This window comes from Podarcis vaucheri, assembly GCF_965113315.1.
Source record: "Podarcis vaucheri genome assembly, chromosome: 12".
Classification (NCBI taxonomy): Eukaryota; Metazoa; Chordata; class Lepidosauria; order Squamata; family Lacertidae; genus Podarcis; species Podarcis vaucheri.
The window spans coordinates 61,086,226-61,102,449 of NC_138750.1; the positions used below are offsets into that span (position 1 = coordinate 61,086,226).

A 16,224-nucleotide genomic window follows, 5' to 3' on the forward strand; every position below is an offset into this window, starting at 1 on the left:
TAGTCCACAAGCACCGCTCGAGTCCACCTGAACAAAGGATTTCAAACATGTATTTCCATCCCATGGACTGCAAGAAGATCAAACCTCTCCATTCTGAAGGAAATCAGCCCTGAGTGCTCACTGGAAGGACAGATCCTGAAGCTGAGGCTCCAAGACTTTGGCCACCTCAGGAGAAGAGAAGACTCCCTGGAAAAGACCCTGGAAAGATGGAGGGCACAAGAAGAAGGGGATGACAGAGGATGAGGTGGTGGGACAGTGTCCTCGAAGCTACCAGCATGAGTTTGACCAAACTGCGGGAGGCAGTGGAAGACAGAAGTGCCTGGCATGCTCTGGTCCAGGGGGTCACGAAGAGTCGGACACGACTAAACAACAACATTTCCATCCTGCTCTTTACAAGTGGTTTTCCACCCACCCCAAATAAACTAGCCAGGTCTACGTTTGGCTTAGCTTTAGCAATATTGCAAGATGCTCCCCACGTGCCCTAACAAAAGCCAAGGTTATAGAAATACACGCTCCATAGCTGGAGGGAGCTCTTGGAAGAGGAAGAGATCAGGACAGACTTTATAATTCCAATGAACCCAAAGCTCTGGACCGCTCTCTGTCCCAGCCTCTTCCTGCTCACAAAGCCCTGTTGCCTCTTCCCAGTCTTCTCCAGTGTGGTGTAGTGGTTAAGAGCGGTAGTCTCGTAATCTGGGGAACCGGGTTCGTGTCCCCGCTCCTCCACCTGCAGCTGCTGGGTGACCTTGGCCCAGTCACACTTCTCTGAAGTCTCTCAGCCCCACTCACCTCACAGAGTGTTTGTTGTGGGGGAGGAAGGGAAAGGAGAGTGTTAGCCGCTTTGAGACTCCTGAAGGGGAGTGAAAGGCGGGATATCAAATCCAAACTCTTCTTCTTCTTCTTCTCCCTCTGACCACCCATTGTAGTCCCATCAGCAACCCCCGGGCTCTGAGCTTTCTTCCCTTGGGGGTTCCCTAGTTGGTGCCTCCTCTGCCTTCAGCCAGTCCACGACAGGCTGCTTCTGGTGCTCCTGTCTTAGAGGAAGCCAAGGTGACAAGCCTTGTGGTTTGCTAGCGCTCCAGGCCTTCATTGACAATGAGAAGGCCTCTCCTCCTCCCAGAGGGGAGTGGTTGTGAGCAGGAGCAGCTTCCCACTGGGGGGGGGGGGGCAGGGAGGCGTGCTCGGTTCCCTGCTCCTGATTGCTTCTGCTGCCGCGGCCAAGCCTTCTAGCCGACCAATAGGACCGGCTGGTGGGCGGGGCTAGCCACATTTAAGCAGCCGCGGCAGAGCTCAGCTCTGTTCCTGCTTTCTTTGGATCTCTCCCTCTTAGGTCAGCTTCTTTTTGAGTATTGACCTTGCTATGGACTTTGGTTGGTTGCCTTGGTTGCCCAAGGGGCCTGATAGGACTTTTTTATCCATTTGGCAAATTGGCACCAGCCTCTTGGTTTTTTCGCCTGCCTCGTAGCAATTCGTCACAATTTTCTGGTATTGGTGGTTAGGGCAATGGAATATGTGTGCTGTGTTGGAGGATTGGGTAAGCGCCATCATCTACCCCTCCTCTTTTGGGTATTCAGTTAAAGGAATCCAGCGGTCGATCCTGTCCAATGCCCTGCTGGTGGCTAGGGCCATGGCACGACCCCCGGTGACGTCATGGGGGAGCTTCCAGTTGTATTTGCATCAACAAGCTCCTCCCATTGGTTGTTAACCCTGATATGACTCCCGGCTGTGCGGGGTGGAGTCTGGTATTGCTGTTTCATCCAATGCCTAGCCAATACTACTCACATGCTGTAACCAATCAATGTTGCGGCCCAATTTTGCCCATTAACCTAAAATAACGTGTCTTTGTGTCTTATTATACTCCTATGTGGGTGGCAGGGTCCTCGACTCACAATAGGGTTGTTCTTGGCCGGTGACTGAGCGCTCGTCCCTCATCCCCGCCTAACGTCCAGTTCGCAATTAATTAATGGATCTGCCGTTGTCAGAGGCAGAATAACGGGCTGGAAACTTCTAGAGCAACGAACTTCTGCAGCAGGAACCAAAGCTGCGCCTCAGTCCCTCTCACATGCTCACGACACCATGAAGACAGGATTACGAGTTCCTTTGGAACTGGCGACTGGCAATTAGGGCTGACAAAATTCACTCTAGGGAGCTGTCCAGTTGCTAAACATCTTCCACCCTCCTTTTGCAGTCAACACTGGGGGCGTGGGGCCTTGCGGCCTTGCCAGAGGGCTGCTAGCACCCCTCAAGTCCTCTCGTCAATCCCACGCAGACAGTGCTGACATTCTAACTGCAATGTCACCCTCTCCACCAGCCAGCCTGCTTTCAATCTGGGGTACATGCCTCAGGGGGAGAGAGAAGGATAGCTCCTCCTGCCATTAAGGCAAGCTTCAATCCTTCCGAGCTCTGCAGAACTGAACAGGGCCCACGTAGGCAGTTGACTCACACAGAGGGGATCCTGCAAAGCAGGTGGGAGTCTTAAGGCATGCTGTGCAGCTTGCAGTCCAATTACCTGCGGACGTTCATTCGTTTAGGGCCAACCTTTCTGTTTGTCAACGGCTCCCAAGGTTTGCCTTTTTGCAAGGAAAACACACACACACACAAAGGAAAAGGCTTCCAGCAATTCTATTTTCCTTTTTTGAAAGAAGGCACTACCTCTATAAACACCCTCCATTTTCTACCCCATGCAAGAAACACACACACACACCCCACTCTAGAGGCATAAATTCATGCAGGGAACAGCAGTTCCACCAAAATAGAAGTACTTTATGCGTTATGCAACCGTCATTAAATATACAAAACCTCTCAGAAACCACAGCAAAACATTAAGGCCAGAATGGCTCAATCTTAAAAAAAAAAGCTTTTCCATGCAAGCAGATGTTTTGATATTCCGTCAAACAGCATTAACACTTCTTGCTTAGTGACAACAGAAGACGGGTGTTTGTTAGGGAAAGGCGTTCGTTCTCATGTTCATTCAGCATTGGGGAAATCTATGTTTCTGATGGAGATCTGACGCTATCTGATAATCTAACAACAAACAGTTTGCAGGAAAGCTATGTAGACATGTAAAGATGGAGAGGGGCTGTTGCTCAGAGACCGAGTACACACTTTCCACAGAGAAAGTCAGAGGTTCAAACCCAGGTAAAGAACTCCAGGTTGCAGGATTAAATGCAGGTGCTGGCTGGAGACGCCTTTTCAAGGCGGATCAAAATGGGTGGTTTAAAATAACAAACTGAAACTTAAAAACCCCACTAAGCTTGTCTTCAAAATAATAGCTTGTAAAATATTAAAGTAAGCTGCATAATGCATAAAAGTGATCCATCGAGCAGTGCATTCAGAAACATGTTGTAAAATGATTGTTATATATATATATATATATATATATATATGCTTTCGTAGATTTTCACGGGTACAGGAATGCAGGTTTTGGTATCTTCGGGTGTCTTCCCGTGTAAGAGTAGGGGTGTCTGGGCGACGTTTCGACGAGGTCTCACTCGTCATCTTCAGGCTGGTGCTTTCGGCTTCTTGTTACTGGAACAGAGCAGAATCTGGTGTTTGAGTTCCTATAAATACTGTTGAGGGGTGTGGTGTATAGCCTCCAACGTTCTGGGCAGAGAGGAAGTTCCTAGATTAGTGTGCCTTTTCTTCTTTTGTTCCTTAATTACTTGAGGGATATCTTGAGTGATTTCATGAGTGATATTCTGAATACCCCTGGGTGGGTCATTAAGTGTAGATTAGTTGCTAAAGCTTTCGTGTCTTGACCTCTTGAGCTTGTGAAGAGTTTTTCTGAGAAGATGGCTGTGCTGCATTTAGTTGTGCTCTGGCTTGGCTTCGTGTATAGGGGCGAGCTGTGATTTTGTGCCTTGTGCCCGCCAGATCTGTGTAGGGATTGCAGGGGGGTGCAGCATCCGGAGGTGCCACTATAGTTTGGCTACTGGATGGAGTCTGTAATATGTCTGTGGAGAGGGTCTGGGTTTGGGTCTGGTGTGGTTGATTGGTGACGGCGTTCTGTGTGCCTCTGGTTCTGGTGTCGGTTTTTGTGGGGAGGGCTAATTTCCAGATGTCTGGCAGGCGGGACGTGTCGTCACGCTTGTTCATGTTGTGAGGGTGTTTCTCTATCTCGATGGCTTCCATGATTATTCTCTTGTGGTGATGTTCCATGTTAAAGAGCAATTTGGAATCTGCAAAATTAATTTCGTGTCCTGTTTCTTTCATGTGTTGGAAAAGAGAGGAAGTTTTTTCTTCTTTTTTGACGGCATTCTTGTGTTCTGCGATACGTGCATTTATTCGTCTGTTTGTTTGTCCAATGTACGTGGCTGGGCAGACTTTGCAGGGTATTTCATAGACCCCTTGGTTTTCCAGCTGGATTTTGTCTTTTGGGTTTCTGAGGATATTGGCTATTTTTTGGTTGGTGCAGAAGGCTGTTTTGATATTGTGTTTATGGAGGATTTTGCTAATTTTGTCTGTAGTGCCCTTGATATAAGGAAGGAGGGCCATGCCATTGTTTTCTTCTGTGTCTTGGTTTTTGGGGGGTGTTTCTTTTTGGATTAGCTTCGTAACCTTGTTTTTCTGGTATCCATTGGCGATTAACACATTTGAGAGATTCTGTAACTCAGTTGTCAAGTGGTCTTTGTCAGCCAGGCGTTTGGTTCTGGAGATGAGAGTCTTGGCTACGGAGTTTATTTGTGCAGGGTGGTGGTGTGATTGTGCATGTAAGTAGCGGTTGGTGTGTGTTTTTTTCCGGTAGATAGTGTGTCCTAGGGAGCCATCAGGTTTTTTGTAGATTAGGACGTCAAGAAAGGGGAGTTGGTTGTTGTCTTCTATTTCCATAGTGAATTGTATTTTGGGGTGTAGGCTGTTGAGATGTGTGAGGAAGCTATCTAGTTTTTCTTTCCCGTGTGGCCAAATTACAAAGGTGTCGTCAACATATCTGAGCCAAAGTTTGGGTTTGTGTTCTGAAGCCTCCAACGTTCTGGGCAGAGAGGAAGTTCCTAGATTAGTGTGCCTTTTCTTCTTCGTACATCCTGGACCTGACCAACCACTGCCTAACCAACACGTACTTCATCCACAATGGACAAAGATACAAACAGATAGAAGGAGCACCTATGGGATCACCCCTCTCACCGGTCATCGCAAATTTGTACATGGAACACTTTGAAACCAATGCTTTAGACAAGTCAGAACACAAACCCAAACTTTGGCTCAGATATGTTGACGACACCTTTGTAATTTGGCCACACGGGAAAGAAAAACTAGATAGCTTCCTCACACATCTCAACAGCCTACACCCCAAAATACAATTCACTATGGAAATAGAAGACAACAACCAACTCCCCTTTCTTGACGTCCTAATCTACAAAAAACCTGATGGCTCCCTAGGACACACTATCTACCGGAAAAAAACACACACCAACCGCTACTTACATGCACAATCACACCACCACCCTGCACAAATAAACTCCGTAGCCAAGACTCTCATCTCCAGAACCAAACGCCTGGCTGACAAAGACCACTTGACAACTGAGTTACAGAATCTCTCAAATGTGTTAATCGCCAATGGATACCAGAAAAACAAGGTTACGAAGCTAATCCAAAAAGAAACACCCCCCAAAAACCAAGACACAGAAGAAAACAATGGCATGGCCCTCCTTCCTTATATCAAGGGCACTACAGACAAAATTAGCAAAATCCTCCATAAACACAATATCAAAACAGCCTTCTGCACCAACCAAAAAATAGCCAATATCCTCAGAAACCCAAAAGACAAAATCCAGCTGGAAAACCAAGGGGTCTATGAAATACCCTGCAAAGTCTGCCCAGCCACGTACATTGGACAAACAAACAGACGAATAAATGCACGTATCGCAGAACACAAGAATGCCGTCAAAAAAGAAGAAAAAACTTCCTCTCTTTTCCAACACATGAAAGAAACAGGACACGAAATTAATTTTGCAGATTCCAAATTGCTCTTTAACATGGAACATCACCACAAGAGAATAATCATGGAAGCCATCGAGATAGAGAAACACCCTCACAACATGAACAAGCGTGACGACACGTCCCGCCTGCCAGACATCTGGAAATTAGCCCTCCCCACAAAAACCGACACCAGAACCAGAGGCACACAGAACGCCGTCACCAATCAACCACACCAGACCCAAACCCAGACCCTCTCCACAGACATATTACAGACTCCATCCAGTAGCCAAACTATAGTGGCACCTCCGGATGCTGCACCCCCCTGCAATCCCTACACAGATCTGGCGGGCACAAGGCACAAAATCACAGCTCGCCCCTATACACGAAGCCAAGCCAGAGCACAACTAAATGCAGCACAGCCATCTTCTCAGAAAAACTCTTCACAAGCTCAAGAGGTCAAGACACGAAAGCTTTAGCAACTAATCTACACTTAATGACCCACCCAGGGGTATTCAGAATATCACTCATGAAATCACTCAAGATATCCCTCAAGTAATTAAGGAACAAAAGAAGAAAAGGCACACTAATCTAGGAACTTCCTCTCTGCCCAGAACGTTGGAGGCTATACACCACACCCCTCAACAGTATTTATAGGAACTCAAACACCAGATTCTGCTCTGTTCCAGTAACAAGAAGCCGAAAGCACCAGCCTGAAGATGACGAGTGAGACCTCGTCGAAACGTCGCCCAGACACCCCTACTCTTACACGGGAAGACACCCGAAGATACCAAAACCTGCATTCCTGTACCCGTGAAAATCTACGAAAGCAAATATCTCACCTCTACGGGGAGGAAACCTTCCAGCTGACAAGAACCTACGAGAAACTAGAAATCCGAAGAGCCACCATCTTATGTGATCTCCTGTTCCTACGCAACTGCCGAGACAACAACTTAACTCCCACATGCTTCCAACTTAAATTCCACTCTAAAACCGCAGCTACCGAAAGGATCCTGAAACGAACTGAACTATCCCTAATCAGAAACGAAATACATAAGAAAAGATACCTACTAAACCAAACCAACAAAGAGTTGCTCACTCTTCACCTCAAACTATGTAACAAAATCCACCCTGCACTCTGGGACAAATGCAAACAACTAGCCGTCTGGAGAGCTGAAACTGAGACCTCACATAAGACAGACAGACACACCAACAAACTCTACAAACTAGAGAAACGCCAGAAGCCCAGCCACCCTCCACAACAACCCATGAAACAAACAGTACATAACATATCAGACAGGATCCTCACCCCAACTGAAACCAAAGTACTCTCCAAAGGTTTCAACTTTGCAGTCGCCCCGAGACGCATCCCCACGGAAAACATCATATGCGGAGTCGAAGCTAGCCTGACCAAAATCGACCCAGATGAAGCCAATAAAATCAGACTTGAAGTCACCAACATCCTCTGCTCCAGCAAACCACCCAGAAGCAATTTACACAAAGAAGAACAGAAAGCACTCACCAACCTGAGGAAAGACAACAACATAATCATTCTCCCAGCAGACAAAGGCAACGCCACTGTTGTGATGAACACATCGGACTACCAAGCAAAACTATCAAATCTACTCCAAGACCCTACCTACCAACCTATAAAAACAGATCCCACCACCTATCTGGAAAAAACCACCAAATCCAAAATAAAAGCCTCTCCTATCAGTGAAGAAATCCAGCTAAGAATCATCCCCAGAGAAAAATCATCCAGATGCCCCAAACTCTACGGTCTCCCCAAGATACACAAAGAAGGAACACCACTCAGACCAATAGTCAGCTCCATAGGCTCACCTCTACAAAATCTCGCTAAATTTCTCGCTAAGCAACTTCAGCCCTATGCAGAATCCATCGCTTCACACGTTACTAACTCCTTCCAGTTCATAGAAACAATAAAGAAGCAATACCTACATCCCGATGACCTACTTGTGAGCTTCGATGTTGTATCTCTCTTCACTCAAGTGCCCATTAATGAAGCCTTGACAGCCATTCAAAACAAATACAATCCCCCCAAATACATCCTGGACCTGACCAACCACTGCCTAACCAACACGTACTTCATCCACAATGGACAAAGATACAAACAGATAGAAGGAGCACCTATGGGATCACCCCTCTCACCGGTCATCGCAAATTTGTACATGGAACACTTTGAAACCAATGCTTTAGACAAGTCAGAACACAAACCCAAACTTTGGCTCAGATATGTTGACGACACCTTTGTAATTTGGCCACACGGGAAAGAAAAACTAGATAGCTTCCTCACACATCTCAACAGCCTACACCCCAAAATACAATTCACTATGGAAATAGAAGACAACAACCAACTCCCCTTTCTTGACGTCCTAATCTACAAAAAACCTGATGGCTCCCTAGGACACACTATCTACCGGAAAAAAACACACACCAACCGCTACTTACATGCACAATCACACCACCACCCTGCACAAATAAACTCCGTAGCCAAGACTCTCATCTCCAGAACCAAACGCCTGGCTGACAAAGACCACTTGACAACTGAGTTACAGAATCTCTCAAATGTGTTAATCGCCAATGGATACCAGAAAAACAAGGTTACGAAGCTAATCCAAAAAGAAACACCCCCCAAAAACCAAGACACAGAAGAAAACAATGGCATGGCCCTCCTTCCTTATATCAAGGGCACTACAGACAAAATTAGCAAAATCCTCCATAAACACAATATCAAAACAGCCTTCTGCACCAACCAAAAAAATAGCCAATATCCTCAGAAACCCAAAAGACAAAATCCAGCTGGAAAACCAAGGGGTCTATGAAATACCCTGCAAAGTCTGCCCAGCCACGTACATTGGACAAACAAACAGACGAATAAATGCACGTATCGCAGAACACAAGAATGCCGTCAAAAAAGAAGAAAAAACTTCCTCTCTTTTCCAACACATGAAAGAAACAGGACACGAAATTAATTTTGCAGATTCCAAATTGCTCTTTAACATGGAACATCACCACAAGAGAATAATCATGGAAGCCATCGAGATAGAGAAACACCCTCACAACATGAACAAGCGTGACGACACGTCCCGCCTGCCAGACATCTGGAAATTAGCCCTCCCCACAAAAACCGACACCAGAACCAGAGGCACACAGAACGCCGTCACCAATCAACCACACCAGACCCAAACCCAGACCCTCTCCACAGACATATTACAGACTCCATCCAGTAGCCAAACTATAGTGGCACCTCCGGATGCTGCACCCCCCTGCAATCCCTACACAGATCTGGCGGGCACAAGGCACAAAATCACAGCTCGCCCCTATACACGAAGCCAAGCCAGAGCACAACTAAATGCAGCACAGCCATCTTCTCAGAAAAACTCTTCACAAGCTCAAGAGGTCAAGACACGAAAGCTTTAGCAACTAATCTACACTTAATGACCCACCCAGGGGTATTCAGAATATCACTCATGAAATCACTCAAGATATCCCTCAAGTAATTAAGGAACAAAAGAAGAAAAGGCACACTAATCTAGGAACTTCCTCTCTGCCCAGAACGTTGGAGGCTATACACCACACCCCTCAACAGTATTTATAGGAACTCAAACACCAGATTCTGCTCTGTTCCAGTAACAAGAAGCCGAAAGCACCAGCCTGAAGATGACGAGTGAGACCTCGTCGAAACGTCGCCCAGACACCCCTACTCTTACACGGGAAGACACCCGAAGATACCAAAACCTGCATATATATATATATATATATATATATATATATATATATTTGCTTTCGTAGATTTTCACGGGTACAGGAATGCAGGTTTTGGTGTCTTCGGGTGTCTTCCCGTGTAAGAGTAGGGGTGTCTGGGCGACGTTTCGACGAGGTCTCACTCGTCATCTTCAGGCTGGTGCTTTCGGCTTCTTGTTACTGTAAACTCTTCACAAGCTCAAGAGGTCAAGACACGAGAGCTTTAGCAATCTAACCTACACTTAATGACCCACCCAGTGATATTCAGAATATCACTCATGAAATCACCCAAGATATCCCTCAAGTAATTAATGACCCACCCAGTGATATTCAGAATATCACTCATGAAATCACCCAAGATATCCCTCAAGTAATTAAGGAACAAAAGAAGAAAAGGCACACTAATCTAGGAACTTCCTCTCTACCCAGAACGTTGGAGGCTATACACCACACCCCTCAACAGTATTTATAGGAACTCAAACACTTGACTCTGCTCTGTTCCAGTAACAAGAAGCCGAAAGCACCAGCCTGAAGATGACGAGTGAGACCTCGTCGAAACGTCGCACAGACACCCCGACTCTTACACGGGAAGACACCCGAAGACACCAAAACCTGCATTCCTATACCCGTGAAAATCTACGAAAGCAAATATATATATATATATATATACACACACACACACACACACACACACACACACACACACAAAGCATCCCACTACTGAATGGAAAATAAAGTTGGGTTAGCACTTGGGAGCTGCACTAGAATTTAGGAAAGTACTATCATGAGAAACTTGATTTAAATCCTAACTGCTTGCTGATTTAAACCATTGCTTTAGATCTCCTTGATTGAACTGATACAACTTACTATTTCGTTACGTTTTATTTTTTGCCCTTTATCCCATTTGTTCACGCCTGAGGAACAGGAACCAAGCGCCCCTCTGCTTGCCCATAAGCAATAATGGGTGTGTGAGAGTCAAACTGGACATTTAAATATATGCAGGCGGTTTCATTTCCATTGCAAGACCAGACCGTTTCCTCAACTCAATATGTACTGCTTTCTTTTCAGAGGGGCACTCTGCACATTCATGAATTACTCATGCCCCCCCCCCAACAATCAGGGGCCTTGGAAACAGCTTCCCACAGCTGCGTTGCACACAGTTGAGAAATGACGTTTGTCGTGGGCTGACCACGTGAGCCAACCATCATATGACCATCTCCATGCCAGCAAGGGGGACATTCATGACCAGCACCAAGTTATTAAATGGACTCGTTTTCAAAAGGGGGTGGGGAATCATTACTAATAGCCTGTCAGGCTTTAACCTGCGAGCATTTTGAGACTTGAGAAATGAATGCACCAAGACCTGAACCTCAGGTAAGGGGAAACCTCCAAGCAATGTGGTGACAAGAAGCTATTTTGCTAGACGACGCAACGCTTTTTCAACATTAGTGAGGAGGAGTACAAAAATACATAAGCAAGAACAAGCACATAAAGATAAGCTTTGGGAGCTCGTTTTATACATTTGTCAGTTCTTCGAAAACTTGGCCATTAGCACCCTGGTGAAAACAGGCAAGCAGAGTCAAAAACAGGCTCTTAACGGGAACAGCCAAGACACAAGTCATGCCAGGTGCATCGGACGCAGGATTAACAGTTAGGTGCTCATGCCAAGGAGCAGGTTCTCACACACAAGCTGTAGTATATGCATTAGCTGCTGACGAGCCACAGTTGCAAAGACACACCTTTCTCTTGCCTTTGTAGATTTGGGCTGTCCGCTTTCGCCGGCCTTCTCCTCCCTTGCTCTTGCACAGCCGCGACTCTCGATGGCGGCGGCGGGAGAGGAAGCCCTCTCGACTTTGTGGGTCTCATGTAGCCTTTCATTTGCTCAGCGCCTCGGGCTCTCCTCTCCTCTTTCTTCGTCGCTCTCGCTCCTTGGTCGCCACCGTCAGCCACCGCCTGTGGGATCAGCTCGCCGGCTTCAGAGCCAGAACTCTGTGTGCCCTTCGGTGGGGCTGCCTGGCTTGGCAGGTGTGCCTCTTCCTCTTTGCTGGCCGCCTGCGCTGGGACGCTGATCTCTGGCTCCTTCACGTCATCCAGCTTCAGAGGTCTGAATGGGTCTTTTGGTTTAGGAGCAGAAGCAGCTTCCTCCCCGTGGACATCCTCTAGGACCTTATCTGCCCCTGCCTTACTTCCTAAGCTATCCGGACGTTCAGAGGTCTTTGGTTCAGCTCCTTTGCTTTTTTCAACTGGCTCTGAGCTGCCACCAACAAGTGCGGTTGTCAGTGCCTGGAGTGCTGCTGCTTCTCTCTTGTTCTCCCAAAGGGATGGCAATTCCCCAGAAGGGATGCTGGTTTCTTTTCCGACAGATCCATTTCCTTCTGTCCCAGCAACCAGCAGGGCAGTCTCCTTGGGCACCTCTTCCGCTGGCAGTTCCGTGGGGCCAGGTCCAGAGCCTTGTGTTTTCCCCACCAAGCTTTCCCTTCCATCTTCATCCTGGACGGAGCTGAACGCCTTGTCCTTTCCTGCTGTTAGCTCCTGCTTGGCATGGGGTCTCTTGCTTTTCTTCCTTTTCTCCCTCGTTTCGTCGCCCGCTTTCAGCAAAAGGGAAGCCTCTATCGCGGCCTCGTGGCCTCCCAACTTGGCCACGTTCTCCTTCGGCTCATGCCGATCCTCCTGGTCGCTTTTACTGGCATCCTTCAGCATTTCGGAAAGAAAAGGCTGCTCCTTGCTCAGCTCGCTCATGAACTTGCCTGGGTCTTCTAGAAAGGGGCACCCCAGCCCTGGGCTTTTGGAAGGGGCTTCGTCAAGACCACCAGCACTGGGGGGAGCAAAGGGGCCAAACAAGCTCATCTTGTTCTCTTCCCAGTGTACCTGATGCCCCGGGGGAAGGCTTTTGATGTTCCTGTTCTCGTCTACAAACTCCATTTCCTCCACGCCTTGGAGGAAGCCAGCCAATTTGGGATGCTGCCCTTGGTTTGTGGAATCCACCTTTGCTTGCGAGGCGGGTTGGTCAGGGCCACTCGCTGCCTTCTTGCTTTTCCTGTCATTGCCCCTCTTTGCAGCTTTTGCAGCCAGGTCTGGCTTACTGGCAAGAGCAGACCCGCCACCGCTTCCCTCCTTGCTGCTTCGTGGAGAAAGGGGCTCTTTCTGTTCACCTTCTCTTTGGTCCCCCAAAAGTGTGCCTGTCTCTCCTTTGGCTTCCCCCCAAAGAAAGGGACATTCCAAACTCAGCTTGTCTTTTCGATTCTTGGCCTCCTCTGATCCTCTGGATGTTCTGCCCGCATCAGAACCTTGCCCTGCATCTCTTGCCTCCTTCAAGGGACGGTCTTTCTCTTGGACTTTACTCAGGGATGGAGCCTCCTCCGTTTTAGCCACCTCCCCATGTTCAGCAGCTAGCCTGGCAGGTACAGACTTTGCTTCCATGGCTTGGACACAAACCTGGTGGCTCTGCCCTCCTACATCCCTTTTCCTCGGTTCTTCTGCCGCCAGCTCCGTAAAGGGATGGGGGGATTTCGGCAATTCTGTCCTGTCTCTAGGATCTAGACTGGCTTCCTGACCTTTCTCTGTGTCTTTAGCGAAGAGTTCCTGCTTTGCAGTGCTGGTTTTTGGATCAGAAGCGACCGGCTGCTCAACGCCACACTCCTTCGGGGCTGTGTCCAAACTCCCCTCCTCCGCCTTCTTTCTTTCAGATTTCCCCACCGGTTTTGCAGCAGGAACCTGCACTTCACTGCTCTCCAGCTGTTCAAGCAGAGGGGCGCCACCCCTGCCAGCAGCACCTGATTCTTTGGTGGTACCATCAGCCTTCTCAGAAGCCTTGCTCAGGTCAGAGGCCGCCTCCGGCAGAAACGGCTGCTCTGGCGGAGTCTTCCCGGACTTTTTGCTCCTCCCATCGCTGGTCCTCTTTTTGGGCTTGCTCCCTGGCAGGGCTGAAGCGGGGCTCTCCAAAATGGCGAAGCTGGGCCCTTTGCTCTCACCAGGCACGGTGGCTCCCTTGGCTTCAGGAGGACTTGCCTTGGCTGGTGTTTCCAAGATGAAAGGGTATGCCGAGGAAGAGAAGTTGACACATTCGCTTCTGCTGGTTGGAGCCCCTTGCATCTTCTCCTTCAAAGAAGTTGCAGCAGGAGCTTGGAGCTCTGCCGTATCTGCAGCAGAAACTTCCATCAGTTGGCTTGCAGCTAAGAGGTTGGCTCCTTTGCTGGAATCGTTCTTTTCTTTACTCAGGTCAGCTCTGCTCACTTCCGCAGGCGAGGGGCCAGTGCCGCTCTCTGCCGCTGGAGGAAACGATGCCCCCAGCGAGCTTCTCTTCATGGCTTTCCTGCTCTTCCCCTCACTGCTCCTCTTTGGTTTCTCTTGCAACACCGCAGAGGCAAGAGCGGCTTTGCCGTCCGCTGAGCTGGAGATGCCAGCTGCCTCGGGGCTTCTGGCTGCCATGCTGCTTTCAGGAGGGGTCACAGCTTCCTCCGCCCCCAGAGCTTTGCCCACATTGGCCCGGTCCTCCAAGAGGGAGAGCAGCGGTGCCGGAGGATTCTTAACCCGCTTGCTTCTGCCATCGCTGCCCCTCTTCTTAGCCTGTGCCCCAGTTGGCTGTTCTGGTGTGCTGGGGCTGGCTCCCTTGGCCATCTCAGTAGAAGGTGCTTGAGCGCTGCCAGGTGTTTTGGTGGGAGCAAAGGGCTTGCCCAGATCAGACTTGCTTTCCAAGAAAAAGGGGGTTTCTGCCGAACCAAAATCAAGAGTGGCACTTTTTGCGGGGCTGCTCCCCTGTGCGTCGCCTGGTGAACACTCCCTGGTGGGGCTCGGCTCTGGTGCAACAGGGAATTTCTCCTTGCTCTTATCGGGAGAACTCATTTCCGTGGCTGGCTCCACGGCCTTTGCTTCAGCGGGAGATTTGGCAGCTCCTTCGCCAGGACTTCTGCCCTGCCTGCCCTTCTGTTCCTTCTTCGGCTCCTCCACCAGCACCTCCTGCAAAGGAGCCAGGCCCTCTGGGGCGACCTTCTCCCCCGCAGCTGCTGGTTTCGTAAGCAGGACTTCAGCTTCCTTGCTCACCACAGTTTTGGCCTCCAAAGCGGGCACGATGTGGACCGAGTCCTTGTGAGTTGAGCCTTCCTCCAATGTCCTGCTTTTCCCAAAGGGTGCCATTTCCACAGGACTGGCCTGTGGCCAAGTGGGGCTTCCTGGCTGATTCTTCTGGACATGGGGCTTCAGCTGCTCCTCAGGAGGTTCCCTGCTTTTAGATGGCAATTTCAAGCTGCCATCCCTCATCTCTTCCACTTGGCCAAATTTTGCATCTAATGCAACATTATCAGCCGGAAGGGCCAGCTCTCCTTTTACAGAAACCGGGGCAAGGCTGTCCATAATTTGGCCCTCTCTCTCAAGCACCGAAGGATCCTTCCCAGTGACGTCCACAGGGGCTCTTGAGGCCTCTTTAGCGCTCTTCCGGGGCTCAATAAAGGGGACCTCGGGCTTCTGGGGTTCAGGAGCACACAGGGGAGCTTGCGGCCTTTCGGAGCTGTCCTCCCACATCTCTGCCCCCCTTGGCTGCTGGACCCTCTTCTGCTTCTGTTTTTTCTTCTTCTTCTTCAGTGCCGCGGAAGCTTCCAGGTCCCAGCTCTCCCTCGCGCCCTCTGCAAACTCAAACGCCTGGCCGGCTGCCTTCCTGTAAGGAGCTCTGCTCCGGGGGGACGTCCCGGCGACAAAGCCACTGCACTCTGTCGCCGAAAAGGGGTCGCCTCCTTGGTTGTGGCTCCTGGGTGCAGCCGGGAGACCTACAAGAAGCTCCTCCGGGGCATCGGCCGCAGGCAGCCAGGCAGGTTTCGCTCTGCCAACCCTGCGGTGGTGGTCGCTGGGTTTGTTAGTGTGTCTTCCTTGGGCAGGAAGCGCACCTGGAATACAGGAAGGTTGCTGGAGTACCGGAGGGATTACTCACCAAAAGCGGCATTCAGCCAGGCTCCCAGTGCCTACAGTCAATGCTAGTATTAACTCCCACTTTAGTAAAGTGCAGATTTGGAAGCAAGATAAGGGATGGTGGGGTACCAATCTCCCCTCCTTTTTGCATTTCTCTCCGTCATAACATGGACAAGGTCTCTGGAAGAGTCATCGCTTCTATGTTACAGGGCAATGTGAGAATTGCTTTTGGGCTTAGAGATCCCATAAGGCCTTTCTAGGATGGATTTCAGGGCCTGCTTTCCCTCTTTTTCTGGGGTGTGGGGGGAGGCCAGTTGCACGCAGGCAAGAGCTCCGGAAACAGGGAACTCTCCCGGCAGGAAGCAAGCTCTGTTGACAAGCTGGGGGCATGACAGAGCATGGGGGCACATGGCTAGATGGAGAAGGCAGGGACAGCTCAGTGATGAGAAAGGGGGTCATTTGCTGCGGTTGGAGAACACAGGGTGTTTTTCTTGCTCACAGCGGAGACCGCAAAGCCAGCTTTGCACTGATCACCCCCAGCTGGGCAGTGGGAGTGCACACTTTAAGGGAAAAGATTTAGGACAGGCCAAAAAACCCCACACCCCAAAAAGCAACAGACCAGCATTGTTATGAGGTCTGTGACCAAAATGG

At 49.3% G+C, this 16,224-nt stretch overlaps 1 protein-coding gene across 15 annotated transcripts in view; it reads right to left on the reverse strand.

The window, feature by feature from the left end:
• The window catches only part of LOC309514805 (uncharacterized protein), a 214,980-nt gene that overhangs the window by 64,922 nt on the left and 133,834 nt on the right, over positions 1-16,224 (reverse strand). For all 15 annotated transcript variants that reach the window (XM_082192105.1, XM_082192104.1, XM_082192111.1 and 12 more), the window contains one exon: positions 11,415-15,551. In XM_082192105.1, coding sequence (XP_082048231.1) covers positions 11,415-15,551 — 4,137 coding nt within the window. The remainder of the gene's footprint in view (positions 1-11,414; positions 15,552-16,224) is intronic.